The following is a 15,031-nucleotide window of genomic DNA, read 5'->3' as shown; positions in this document are numbered from 1 at the left end:
TCTACCTTTCGGTATCACGTGTTCCGAGACCATGTCTGTACATGCTAGGCTCGTCAAGGCCACCTTAGTATCCGCATGTGCAAAACTGGCTTGCACCCGTTGTATGCACTTGTTGATTCTATCACACCCGATCATCACGAGATGCTTCGAAACGACAAGTCTTGGCAACGGTGCTACTAAGGATGAACACTTTATTATCTTGATATTTTAGTGAGAGGGATCATCTTATAATGCTACCGTCACGATCTAAGCAAAATAAGATGCATAAAAGGATTAACATCACATGCAGTTCATATGTGATATGATATGACCCCTTTGTCTTTGCGCCTTTGATCTTCATCTCCAAAGCACGGACATGATCTCTATCATCAACGGGCATGATCTCCATCATCGTCGGCGTAGCGTCAAGGTCAATGGCACCGTCTTCATGATTGTTCTCCCATGTAGCAACTATTACAACTTCTTTGAAATACTACTCAACATGAAATTTAAAGACAACCATAAGGCTCCCGCCGGTTGCCACAATACAATAATGATCATCTCATACATATTCATCATCACATTATGGCCATATCACATCACCAAACCCTGCAAAAACAAGTTAGACGTTCTCTAATTTGGTTTGCATATTTTACGTGGTTTAGGGTTTTCGAGAGAGATCTAATCTACCTATGAACATGAACCACAACGGTGATACTAGTGTTGTCAATAGAAGAGTAAACTGAATCTTCACTATAGTAGGAGAGACAGACACCCGCAAAGCCACTTATGCAATACAAGTTGCATGTCGAGCGTGGAGCAAATCTCATGAACGCGGTCATGTAAAGTTAGCCCGAGCCGCTTCATCCCACTATGCCACAAAGATGCAAAGTACTCAAACTAAAGACAACATAAGCATCAACGCCCACAAAACCATTGTGTTCTACTCGTGCAACCATCTATGCATAGACACGGCTCTGATACCACTGTATGGATACGTTGCATAGAAAACAAAAAAAATTCCTACCGCGAGAACGCAATCGAAGCCAAGATGTAATCTAGAAGACGGGAGCAACGAGGAGATGATCGAGACTCACCCTTGAAGATTTCCAAAGCCTACAAGATGAGGCTCTTGTTACTGCGGTAGACGATCACTTGCCGCTTTCAAAAGCGCGTAGAAGATCTTGACGGTGCCACAATCGGGCAGCACCTCCGTACTCGGTCACACGTTCGGTGTTGATGAAGACGACGTCCTTCTCCCTGTTCCAGCGGGCAGCGGAAGTAGTAGCTCCTCCTTGAATCCGGCAGCACGACGGCGTGGTGGCGGTGGCGATGGAGAACTCCGGCGGAGCTTCGCTAAGCGTTGCGGGAGAGGTGGAGGAGTGGGGCGGCTAGGGTTTGGGAGAGGGGGAGGTGGCCGGCCTCTATGAGGGGAGCGGCCACAATGGCTTTGGTGTGGCCGGCTGATACGTCTCCAACGTACCTATAATTTCTGATGTTCCATGCTTGTTTTATGACAATACTTACATGTTTTGCTTGCACTTTATAATGTTTTTATGCATTTTCCGGAACTAACCTATTAACAAGATGCCGAAGTGCCAGTTCCTATTTTCTGTTGTTTTTGGTTCCAGAAAGGCTGTTCGGGCAATATTCTCGGAATTCGACGAAATCAACGCCCTGAACCTTATTTTTCCCGGAAGCTTCCAGAAAGTCAGAGTGGGACCAGAGGGGGGCCCTGGGGGCCCCACACGTGGTGGCGGCGCGGCCCGATGGGGGTGCCCCCCTAGTGTGAGGAGGCCCTGTGGCCTCTCCGACTCTGACTCTTCGCCTATTTAAGCCCTGGTGACCTAAATCTTCGATACCAATTGACGAAACTCCAGAAAGACTCCAGGGACGCCGCGACCATCGCGAAACTCCGTTTCGGGGGACAGAAGTCTCTGTTCCGGCACCCTGCCGGGACGGGGAAGTGCCCCCAGAAGCCATCTCCATCGACGCCACCGCCTCCATCATGCTCCGTGAGTAGTTCCCCCATGGACTACGGGTTCTAGCTGTAGCTAGTTGGTATTCTCTCCCCCATGTACTTCAATACAATGATCTCATGAGCTGCCTTACATGATTGAGATTCATCTGATGTAATCGGTGTTGTGTTTGTTGGGATCCGGGACTCCGCCTTCCAAAGTGATTTCTTCCGGACTTTTCTAGAACCTTCTAGAACCTTCCATAAATGCACCGGATCATTTTCAAACTTGGAATATGACTTCCAATATATGAATCTTATTCTCCGGACCATTCCGGAACTCCTCGTGATGTACGGGATCCCATCCGAGACTTCGAACAATACTTCGAACTCCATTCCATATTCAAGTTCTACTATTACAACATCAAACCTTAAGTGTGTCACCCTACGGTTCGCGAACTATGTAGACATGGTTGAGATTTCTCTCCGACCAATAACCAATAGCGGGATCTGGAGATCCATAATGGCTCCCACATATTCAACGATGACTTAGTGATCGAATGAACCATTCACATACGATACCAATTCCCTTTGTCACGCGATATTTTACTTGTCCGAGGTTTGATCATCGGTATCTCTCTATACCTTGTTCAACCTCATCTCCTGACAAGTACTCTTTACTCGTATCGTGGTATGTGGTCTCTTATGAACTTATTCATATGCTTGCAAGCTAATTAGACGACATTCCACCGAGAGGGCCCAGAGTATATCTATCCGTCATCGGGATGGACAAATCTCACTGTTGATCCATATGCCTCAACTCATACTTTCCAGATACTTAATCCCACCTTTATAACCACCCATTTACGCATTGGCGTTTGATGTAATCAAAGTACCTTTCCAGTATAAGTGATTTACATGATCTCATGGTCGAAAGGACTAGGTAACTATGTATCGAAAGCTTATAGCAAATAACTTAATGGCGTGATCTTATGCTACGCTTAATTGGGTGTGTCCATTACATCATTCATATAATGATATAACCTTGTTATTAATAACATCCAATGTTCATGATTATGAAACTAATCATCTATTAATCAACAAGCTAGTTAAGAGGCTTACTAGGGACTCATTGTTGTTTACATAACACACATGTATCAATGTTTCAGTTAATACAATTATAGCATGGTATATAAACATTTATCATAAACATAAAGATATATAATAACCACTTTTATTATTGCCTCTTGGGCATATCTCCAACATTGAAGGTCACCTTAAAGACCTACCACTAGTGATACCACTAGTGATTGAGATCTTTCTTCATGGAAGAGACCCAATAAGAAGGGGAAGAAGGAGAAGAAGGAGGTAAGCCTTCGTGGTATACGTGAGTCCTTCGTGGCAACTTGCACCTCTCCAACGATAGCTAGCTTCCTCCCAAGGAAGTGAACATCGGGATACATCTTTGCCTCCACATGTCTCGGTTATTTTTATCTGAGCTCTTTTACTTATTTCTTTACATTTGTGATAACCTTCGTGCTTGAAGTACCTCTTGTCATCATATAGGTTGTTTCACTTACTTGTTTGGCTCATTGTTGTTATTGGCATATCCCAACACTTGTGAAAAATGTAAAATCTGTATAAACTTATTCATCCCCCTATGTTATCGTCTCTATCCTTTTAATGGGTCAGGCCAATCTATGTCCTTGATTATCTGAGCAATGTATATGATTTTCCACTCTTGCTCCCCACTAAAATAGCCACAAGCATAAGTGCTACATGCGCGGGCATGTGATGTTTTTGTTGCATTTTTATTTTTCCTTCTTATTCACCTTTTGTAATTATACTTACTTCACTTATTTTATATTAAATTATATATATATATCTTTTATAATTTAGATTATACATTATGTGAGATTTTTTCATGCATTTCAAATAAAATATTCACACTACTTATGAGAGGTGTTGCCATAGAACTAGCAATACTTAGTGTGACATCTATAAAACTAATTTTTTATACCCATTGAAAATGTATATTCCAAAAAAATGTTTAGATCTATTAAAAATATTTGTGCATTTAAAATATTTATGTATTTCAAAGCAAACCATTCATGTATCTAAAAACAGAATTGTGTGACTTCCAATAAAATTTTTGGTATATTTTAGGGAAAAACAAATCATGTGTCTATTGTAAAATAAAAAAGGGGAAGATCAAACTTGGAATATATAGTGGAACAATAAGTAAGTAAAAAACAAGAAATTAAAAAGGATTGAAGATAGAAAACAAGAAAAAAGACTCACCTTTGTTGTGCCAGGCCCATTGGTGCTTTTGGTGAGCGGAGGCTGCCTATTGTCGTAGTTTCTGCTATCATTTGTTTCAATATTTCTCACTCATTGCAGGGAATATAGTCATGGTGCACCCCACAAATTTGTTGGGCCTAGGACATTGTAAGGGGAGTTTCTCTTTTATCTTCCTTTTGTTTTTTTATTTCCTATCTTTTTTATTATTTTTATTATCTCTTTTGTTTTATTTATTTTTTACTTGCTCTTTTGTGTGTGTTTTTGTATTATCCTTTTTATTTTATTTATTTTCATTTTTCTCTTTTGACTTAATTTTTGTAATGAGAGATATATGTTTGCTAGCAGGGAGAATAGGACCTCTCGTGCTATCGTATGTGCTACCACAAATTTATATCTACTTGAACGTTTATATTATATATCATTCATAAGAATAAAAAAGAAAATAAAGCTTGGACGTTTTCTCGTGTTAGGGGCTACTTTGTTCAAACGAAAAGTGGAGGGTAATCACATAATATGAAATTTTCATTTGGTAGCATGCCTCATGTGTTTGGTTCAAAGAAATTGAGAAGAAAATGTGGGGGGGGGGGGGGGGTTATCTTAATTTTAAAAATCAGGATTTGAAAATCCATTGACATCCTTTTGGAATTCCAACGTGTGAAAAACTAAACCCAAACATTTCTTGGCATAATACCTTCATGATAATACCTTTTTATGTGGTTTGGATGAGTTTATTAAGATTCATGTGTTCTTCTTTTCCCGTGAACTGAACACTTACGTTTTAAAAAATCAAGTGTATTTCGATCCTCTATTTTACAACCCAACCACCTAGGTTCAAGTCCTCATGGATTTGGGTTCTTACTATTTGAACAAAAACATCATTGTAGGAGCATCCCCTACCGCATTCCTTTCAAAACAAATCCATCCAATGAAGAAAAAAAATATAAAGAAGCCTCGCAGCATAAGGATCGGTGTAGCATTGGAAACTAGAAGATTTGAATTTGATTCCCCCCCCCCCCCCCATAGAAAGCACTGAGCTCTAGGTTCCACTCTAAGAGATATAGGAACAATAGTTTGCTACATCCCCTCGAAGTTAACAAAACATAACATGACGTTGAGAATAAGGTTTGTAACTAGACCAACCAAAACAAAAAAGGAAACATGTCAATATTGCCAACTGTTGTACTAAACAACGACCAGTTCTACCAACCATACAAAATGCTCTCTAGTGGAAACCTCCCAAAGCTTACTTAACAGAGCTATAAAGGGTATTCATCGAAACAAATGACAACTTGCAAGTTTCACAGATGCCTTACTACAAACACCAAAGCAAAGCCAATACAAATTTTAAACGACCAAAGCGACATTAAAGATCTTTTATGTACAACTTATTTCTTAAGGGATAATCAAAGGCACGAACACTCCTATTCAGCAAAGTTAGCTCACTTTTAGCATGCGAGATATCCAAAGCCTCTCTTATCTGGAGGGTGTGGCTAGAGGAAGTAGCAACAGTGAGTATAGATTCGTCCCCTTCGATTGCAATATTGCAAGCTCGGCCATATTGATTGCTTTATCCTCCTCCTTCCGTAAACATTCCCAATATTTAAGGAACAAACAAGCAAAACAGATAATCTTAGCATGTGATTTGGTCTTTTTTCTTCTTCAAAACACACCCTATTTTCACAAATTCCAAGAGCCCAACATAGGGAAGCTAAACCCACAACATGGGTATTAGGCATATTCCTTGCATATTTATATATGCAAGTTTTTTTTGAATGACATATTGTGGTCTATTAGGAGCACTGATAGAAACACTCACAAACACGTTGCGACATAGTAGAGAATAAAAAAATCGTGAAAGATTTCTATCTCATCCCAAAACCTGGATTTTAGACCACCCTGCCATCCCCATTTGTCCATATTGTCTTTGGTAGCACGGGGTTTGCCAAATTAACAAAAAACAAATTTAATTTTCAGTGATGTCTTTGCTTTCAATAGATGCTTGAATTTTATGTTGACCCAAGATTCGGTAAGTTTCTTAATATAGATCTTATAGTAAATTTCCCAGTTTTTTCAATGGTCCAAAGAGGCTAGTCACCCCTCTCTCCTAGAGGTCGGGTCAACGGTATATCTTTCAATCTATACATGCAAGGATTGTTGTTCATCTAACCGCCTCCTATATGAAAGTTGCCACCTAATACTCCCGGCACAAGCCACATACACATTTTGGTTAAATCTCATATAGTTAAGGGAGAACTGTTTTCAAAGGCTGGGATTTGCACCAAATTAACATAATTCCAAAAACTTGTTTCACCTCCAAATCCAACTTTAGTTCTCTTCCAATAAAATATAAGTTATTGAGCTATTAATATTAGCCCATGAGGCAGAGGCATTGTGATCCACCGCAACAATTTGTTTATCCATCACATATCTAGCCCGCACTTTTTGCAAGCCTCTTTCTTCTCAAATTCAACACCATTTTACAATACTAATATTTTTTCTATATATTCTTAGTCCCTAACCCACCCTCAGTTTTGGGTTTAAATATTATTTTGATTTGATCATATGATGATTGATGATAGTGCTCCCTTCGTGCCCAAAAAAGCCTCCTTTTGAATCTTCACAAGACATTCATTAAAAGTATTAAACATTGAAGCACGGTCGATATGTATGGTGGTTAGGGAGCATTCTATTAAAACTTTCCTTCCAGCCAAATATGAAGAACCCCTACCAGTCATACAAAAAAATTAAAGTTTTTTCTTCAACACCCGACTCTAGAACCATAGGAGCACCTTAGTATTTAATAGGACAGCTGCCCATTAGGTAGTTGAAAAGTTTAGCATAAATCTCAATCTTTAAGTTCTCTTCATTAATCATCAATTATTCAGTCTTACCAAAATAAATTATTAGCCTCTCCATGTTTACAAAAGGCACCAAAGTAATTTAACATTTATGGACATTTCCTTATTATCTTGAAACAAAATAGTTGTGTCATTTGCATATTGCAAAATAGCCACCCCATAAACAATAAATCATGGAATCAATCCATGAATGAACCCTCTATTTTGAGCTTTTATATACCTCTTGGCCAAACAATCGTATTGAACAACAGAGGAGACACATATCACCTTGTCTCACTCATTCGCAAGTAACGAAATTCCCGCCGCAATTGCTATTTTAAATTTTACACACGGGGTACCACCTTTAATAATCCTTTTCATCCACCCTCGGGAACTATGATTGAAACCACATAGTTCCATGCATGCAAATAAAGTTCCCAATTAAATTTATCATATGATTTCTCAAATCAATTTTCAAAACTGCAACCTTCTTGTTTCTAATCTTAGCCTCATGTAGAGTCTAGTGCAAAGATAAAACTTAAATGGATTTTGACAAGGTAACACAATCCTATCTGCTGCATGATCAAGTCTAATTGGCAAAACTTTGGTACCCATTAGCTATTCTGTGAACAAAATTTGTATTGTGATCCTATTTCAACAACCACTTTTCACCGGCCCTGCGGTACTAATATACCCGGCAGCTTCATAAATATCCACCAACTATTTTTGCATTTGTGCTCTCGAAACTTTTCACCTTGAATCAATTGAATGGTGTTTTTTTTTTTTATGTTTTTTCCTTTTTTTATCGAAGTTCTTACAAAATATTGTCTCCACGATGCAGTCAGATAGACAGTATACTCCATTATTATGCGAGAAGGGGAGTTTGTCCTAGTTCGTTTAGAAGTTTACACTGCAACTTACCGGTGACGGAGTCAGGTTCATGCAGTCTCACAATCATTAGCAGGCTGGCCAGCCAGAAGCCGCGCATGCACCATGATGAGCGAGTAGACATGCAAGGATCCCTACCTACTAGCTGCCTTCTGGACATTAGACAGTGTGTTTGCAGTGCTGCAAGCTGCAGATAGCTAGTGGATTATGCGTATACATGGCCGACAGCAACAAGATCACGACTTCTCTTTCGGTGCCAAGCTTACATGCATTGCAGCCATGCTCAAGGCTTTTAAGCTAGCAGCAGCCACACATGTGATCCACGACTTTTAAGCTAGCAGCAGGCCAGCAGCCACACATGTGATCCATGGGACGATGATTCATCAGCCAGAGCCAGGCACTATTTACCACTGGTAGTGCATGGTACATCCTACATATATATATGGTAACACCAGACATATATAGCGATCGATGTAGTACGATGAACCAGATGCGTCAGATTCAGAATATTACAACTCGATGTATTCTTCAATTGCATGTTGGCATATGCAGTAATTAACGGTGGCGCTAGGCTATCTAATCAAAAGCATGCACGCGCGCATCTACCATATCCAACTAACAAGTATTTGCTGTTGGTGATCAGAAGGAGGTGAAGGCGCAGCTGCCGGTGTGGTCGCCGGAGTCGTCGTCGTCGCTGCAGGGGATGTGGGTGTGGCGGCCCTCGTAGGTAGTGATCACCATGCGGCAGTCCTCCGACAGCCGTTCCACACGCTTCTTCACGCGGCAGTTGGTGTGGGTGCACCGGTAGTAGCTCCTGCGCGTACGCACACACACGAGAAGCCAGGTTGGTCAGAAAATATCACCAACGATCTCCTCCAGTAATAAGGCTCAGCTGATCACGTTAAAAAAAACCTGTGTCACAGCCTCACAGTTGATCTAGAACCGAAGTACATTGCAAAATTACTTGTATTGAATTTCAACAATAGAAATGGTTTTGTGCTCCATGGAAATTAAGAGAACGGCAACAAACAAAGAGCTCACAGACCAGACTGAACTACTAATGTAACCTGCCTTATATTTTACAGACATATTCCTTAATACTATAACAAATTAAAATTAGATACAGCGGAATTTAATCTATGAAGCAATTTAGTTTGTACAGTTTATCGAGCTTCTTCATGTTACACTGTTCAACTGTTCAAACAACATTAACTGTCAAAGCGATATTCTAAATCATTAGGACCAAAATTAAAATGAGAACCAAATGAAACTGGCCAGGCACACATTATTGCAACTCTGTTGTAGTGATGTATAAATGTTAAATGTATTTGGAAATCCATATTTTTCCTCAATCACCTTGAAATTGGCTTGTTGAGACCTAGCCAGACTTCACCACTCTGGAAGCGTGTAAAGCGTGCTGCAGCGTATAAAAGTTTAGTGGACGGTGGTTTGGAACCCTGCCTCCGGTTCACAAAAAAGTGACGATCTGGACACTGATACGGTTTTCAAAATTTAACTTTGACTAGTTTATGTAGCAATATATGCACAACGAAATGAATAAATAAGTAATATTTGCAGAAGTTTTCTCATGACAAATCTATGCTATGATTTTAAAGTTTCCACTACAAATATTTAAATGATTAAATCAATATCAGTGGTAAAAGTTTTTCAACTTGGACTTCAGACAATGTCTAAAATGTCATTCTTTGTGGATGCTAGTACTAGATAAATCCGGGTTCGTTAGAACTAGCTAGCTAACTTTGAAGCATGCATACTAGTCTGTAAAATCAATGCTTCTTTTCTGACTAAATAAAATTCTAAGTTGGGCCAAGTACTCACCCTGCATGTTCAATCTAGGAGTTACATCGATAGAATTTGGTTTTCAAACACGACAACAACTTTTCCACGTCAACTGAACAAGCTCAAGTAGTAAAATAAACAACCGAAGTGAATATTACGCACGTGATTACGGACACAGTGTTTCCAATATATTGCACATTTACGGTCTGGAGAAATTAGCACTGTAATATCCCCCGCACAAAAAGAACCTTGAATCTGAAATTTTGCTCACCATTTGCCCTGCTGATGCATCCAAAATGCACGTACAAAATACACACGCCTATACTATTGCGGTAGATCACGAATAAACTGTAGGACTTACTAGTGGCCTAAATGCAAGCATGCATGATGAGAACTTGGACCAAGGAGAAAAAAAAAAGAGATGGGAAAGGCTCTTTACAAGATCTGTAATTTTGTAGAGATTGCAGAAATATGCATCTGTCCTTTTTTGCTTGGTACATTATTGTATGATGACCCTTCAATGCAGCACTGCTTTCCCCGATGTGTACTAAGGCCATCTCTAGCCGATCCTTTATAATTTAGAGGAGCAAACGGTGGAGTAAACTTAGAGGAGTACAATTTTACTCCTCTAACGGGGGCTGGACCTAACTAACCAGTAACCCCTCAAATTTAACTCCTCAAACGAAGTGACCCCACATAGAAGTCTCTATATTTCTTCTTCCTAGGTGACATGCGGAGATGAGGACGACGAAGGCGATGGAGTTGAGCAGATTGAGCCCCTCGACGAGAGCAGGGAAGTGGATGCGGAGCGAGTCGCGCCGAGGAGGGAAGCCAGATACGAGGTCCAGGACCGGCCAAGCCCCGACACCCCCACGATGGCCTCCAGTATTATATTACCCGCGACAACGAAAGCCGCTATGCCGCGGAGGTTGACCTGGAGGTAAATGAACACCCCTCCCCCCAGCAGATGGGATCTTAGTTGCGAGGTTGACCCAGGAGAGGCAACACATACTACAGTGTCTTAAGGGATCAGCTAGAGACGCCCTAAGGGCATCTAAAACCGTTGGCCCCATCTCTCTTTCCCATATGTGCACATGGGGCTTTCCCAAACAAATGGTGAGAAACAAATGGAATGGTACCCAACTGTTTGCCTTGTTTGGGCACACCCATTTGTTACTGACATGTGGGACCCACTCATCAGTAGGTCCATCGAAGCTTTCCGCCACCAGCCCTCCTCTACACCAAAATTTCCAAACACCGATGGATAGAGCCCACCTAACTCGGCATACTCGATCCCGGCCTTCTGCCCATGCAACATGCCAGACCGGAAAACTAGGAGTGACACCATCGCCACGCAGTAGATGTCTAAGTTCCTCTGCTCCCGGGTTGCCGTGCCTCACGACTAGCCATGCTATGCTTAAGGTGATTGATATAGAGGAGCAAGAGGAACATGATCGATACCAGGCTTGTGCGGACGACAACCATTGCCATGCCCGATGACATTGACATAGTGGTGGTGCCGGATGGGGATCCGCTGTGGCGGCGGATGGGAAGGATATAATTGGGAAATGCCATTAGAGAATAAGTAGATGTCACAACAAGGGAATCTACATATAGGTGTAGATAGAAAATTCCAGAAAATTCCCCAAACTTAGTAAAGGTTTAGGGGCAAACGTGCACATATGGGAAGAAACTACATATAGGTAAGGTTTGGGGGTTACCTTTGGGTGGTGTTTGTCACAGATGAGGACAAAAAGATGGCATGGAAGATTTGGGGGTCTCCCTTTGAGATGCCCTAAGGGTCTAGTTAATTCTAAGATTTCACAAGAAAAACTCAGAAAGAGAAACGTAATATTATAGATGCATGTCTTATTAAATCCTATAAGATTTGAGGCAATGGGAGTTGGCACTGCATAATATTTGATTACACCGCCAGGTAAAAATCGTAGGAAGTTATGACCCTTAGAATTTCTCCAAAGTCGACTCTAAGATTGGTATGTAATGTATCAATGCCTATAGATTCCTCGAGGACCTTGAAATAAATGAATTTTTGAAGTGGTGCATTTATATGATTCAATAGAAATGAGCACGAGAGTTTCAGAGGAACGAGGATTTAGTATAGAGATGGACAAAAGGTGCATTGAACTTTCAAATAAAATGAGGTGTTGAATTTCTATGAATCTTGAGTTGTGGATATGTTCTTTTATAATGCAAAGCTCCATTCAAGGAACAAAATACTAAGTACTTGTACCCTTCAAAACTCCTACTAAAATAGGAAGTATGATCCAAAGAGACCGCTGTGAATCAAAGAGGCTCTGTTGAATCATGCATAAGGAGTTTTGAGTAGCTATATTATATAGATAAACAACACTATGCCTGAAGGTTATGCTCATATATAGTCTGTACTAAATAACAACAAGGTGTTTATCTAGGGGAAAACAATTCTTCATTGCATATTTATCATAGTTTTGATCATTATAAAGAACGGAAATAGCGGCCCCAGGATTACTAGTATCATTTTACTTTAGGTTTGTTGATTATTCTCAATTAGTGAAGTGCTTTTTTTCATAAACCTTACTCACCTTAAAACTTCGATCACATGGCTAAGCCTAAAACTGGTGTTCATAAAGTATGCAATTTCAGCGAAATATTAGTGCATTTTCTGTTTGGGTTATATGTGCAGTGGGTGGAGATGACAACGGTTGGATGCTGCTCCAAATGTTTGAAAATTGACGGAGGTCCAACTTTTCTCTATTGAATGATATGGCAATAAGTAGGCACATTCCCATTTTGAGGTTAAGTGTCAAAACATAAATATTCATAACTCATATAAGAGCATGTCTAACAGGCCCCTTATTTCTCTGCCCCGTATAACGCTATTTTTTCGCCCCGTATCCCAAAAGTGCGTCTTGCTCAACCATTCCGTCTAGCAGACCCCGTATTTGGCCCCGTATTTTTAAAAATTAAAACCCCGGGAAAATGAAACCATAGTTCTTCTTCATTGATCATACATTGGATCATACATATACATAGCGATCCTAGCTACTCGAGGATGATGTATGGCACGAAATCAACGGTGGCGGCAGCCTCCTCCTCCGCCCCGGCGGCAGCCTCCTCCTCCGCCCCGGCGGCGGCCTCCTTCGCCCGGAATTCAGCCACGGCGGCGACGGCCGCCGCCTCTTCCTCTGCCTCCGCCCGCGCCTTCTCGGCGGCCTCCACCTCCGACTCGGCCAACGCCCGCAGTAATGCCGCGTCCTCCTCGCCGGCCTCCGCTTCCTCCTCGCCGGCCTCCGCTTCCTCCTCGCCTCCGCCTCCTCCGCCGCTGGTGCTGCCGATGCGCACAGCCCATGCCGCCTTCGCCGCGCGATCACGCTCCCACTCAGCGCGCCACGCCTCGGGTCGGCGCCGCTCATAGGCTTGAGCGGCGGATCCTGTCGGTACCACCGCCCACCGGCCGCGAAGTCCTGGAGCTTCTCCGGCATGTAGTACGCGCCGGCGTACTTGCAGGCCGCACGACGGCTACCCGCGGCGGAGCGCTTGCACTTCAAGCGCCACGCGTCCACCACGTTGTCCGGCGAGCGGGATCGCTTCGATCCGCTCGCCGGAGAGCGCTACTGCGGCCGCGGGCGTCCATGGCGGAGCTGGGGTCGAATGCGGCGCGGGGAGAAAGTAATTGCTCGCCGAAGCAGGGGTGGAGGCGGCGGCGGCGCACGGCGGAGCTAGGGTAGCGAGTGAGGGGTTAACCCCTCACTCGCACCTGCGGCCAGATATAAATAGTGGGCGGAGGGGCCGATATCCTGGGCCCCGTATTCCGCCGAAACGGGGCGGCCCGAATATGGGGCCTGCTAGACGGCCCAAACCGCGCCTGCCCCGTATGTCGCCGGAATTTTACGGGGTGGGCGGGTTATAAGGGGCCTGTTAGACCTGCTCTAAGTTATCAACTTAACTTCTTTTTAGGAAAATCAACTTAGCATTTTTAGTTAGTCAACTGAACAATGCTATAAACGCTGCCACATCAAAACAATACTTAGTCCCTAAATCTCGAATAGCGTTGTACGGATGTAGGAATAGCGCCACAAGGATGCACGATCGATCTTTGAACCAGCAGGGTCATGGCGAAGTAGAAGAACACGAAGTAGGGTAAGCACAATAGCACATGCCTGTGTATATTATTACCTGGGATGAAGACTGTTCTTGACAACCTTCTGCCCGTACTTCCTCCACTTGTATCCATCGTCCAGGACATCCACCTCGCTCCTGGTCTGGAAGCAGAATCGCGGCTCCCTCATCTTTCTCCTCACCTTCATCTTCCCCTTCTCCGCCCCCTTCCACCTGCATATATGCCAGTCCGCCACCATCGATCATAATATGCACCCATCGGACGCCCAAACACCACACTAAACTGTCACGCAACAATACACATCTTAATTACCATGAGCTGGCGCCATGGAAAGTGGCCGCGGTAGTGGCAGTAGTAGTACTCGCAACCTCGTTGCTTGCTCTCGCCGCCGATGTGCCCGCCTGAGAGAGAGAAGCCAAGATTTCTATTGAATCAAACAAGAACACCAGACATCAAGGGCAAACAAGCATGCATGTCAGCCTAGATAAATCACCTCGCCTGCGCCGCCCAGGGACGCGAACCCGGTGGGCTTCTCGCATGCTGATGCGGGGGCGGCGGGTATAGAGTGGCAGAAGGGGATCCCGGGGAGCAGCGGGTACAGGCCACCGCCATGGTCCGACGAGAACATCACGCCGTGGTTCCCAGACTGTCCTTGTACCAACGGCATCTGGATAAGCTTGTGTTGATTCGGCAATGGAGCCAGAAGGGGAGGGGCCGTGTACGGATCGAGCGCGTAGAGGCTGGGAAGGCACGCCTCGAGCTGGCTAGCACCTTCCATGCAAGATCATGCAAGCGATGGATCAGTATGGGCTTAGCTAGCAGCTTGGGGGCATGAGATGCCAAGAAGGAGAGAGAAAGAGGGAGTAGGTGATTTCTTGCCTAGGTTAGAGATGAGAAAGACACGGAGAGAGAGAGAGGAACAAGCGCGGTGGGCAAGCTATAGCCTGTGGGAGGGGGACTGGACAGACGACCCACCCTTTAAAGAGCCTTTTGCTCAAATTGTGGTACTGCTTGCTGCTGTAGCAGCTGCTCGACCGATCGTGCAGATTCATCCATCGGCTCCTGCTTTTGTAGCTTACGTGGTGATGCTTAGGTGCTTACCTGTTATAAACTAGCTAGCGTCGTATATATATGCGTTTGTTTTTAGGA

The 15,031-nt window shown here is 43.1% G+C and overlaps 1 protein-coding gene across 1 annotated transcript; it reads right to left on the bottom strand.

Annotated features, from left to right (window-relative positions):
• Positions 1-8,440: 8,440 nt before the first annotated feature.
• On the bottom strand, positions 8,441-14,732 carry LOC124678848 (probable WRKY transcription factor 12). Its single transcript, XM_047214695.1, has 4 exons — positions 14,376-14,732; positions 14,195-14,283; positions 13,939-14,094; positions 8,441-8,776 (listed from the first exon to the last, which is right to left on the bottom strand). The coding sequence occupies exons 1-4, from the start codon at positions 14,658-14,660 to the stop codon at positions 8,602-8,604; spliced, it is 705 nt and encodes a 234-aa protein (XP_047070651.1). The 5' UTR covers positions 14,661-14,732; the 3' UTR covers positions 8,441-8,601.
• Between the last annotated feature and the right edge of the window lie 299 nt (positions 14,733-15,031).

Source organism: Lolium rigidum, chromosome 7 (assembly GCF_022539505.1).
Source record: "Lolium rigidum isolate FL_2022 chromosome 7, APGP_CSIRO_Lrig_0.1, whole genome shotgun sequence".
In the NCBI taxonomy this organism is placed as follows: Eukaryota; Viridiplantae; Streptophyta; class Magnoliopsida; order Poales; family Poaceae; genus Lolium; species Lolium rigidum.
The sequence above is the reverse complement of the archived record's forward strand: the minus strand, read 5'-3'. Positions and strand labels throughout refer to the sequence as shown.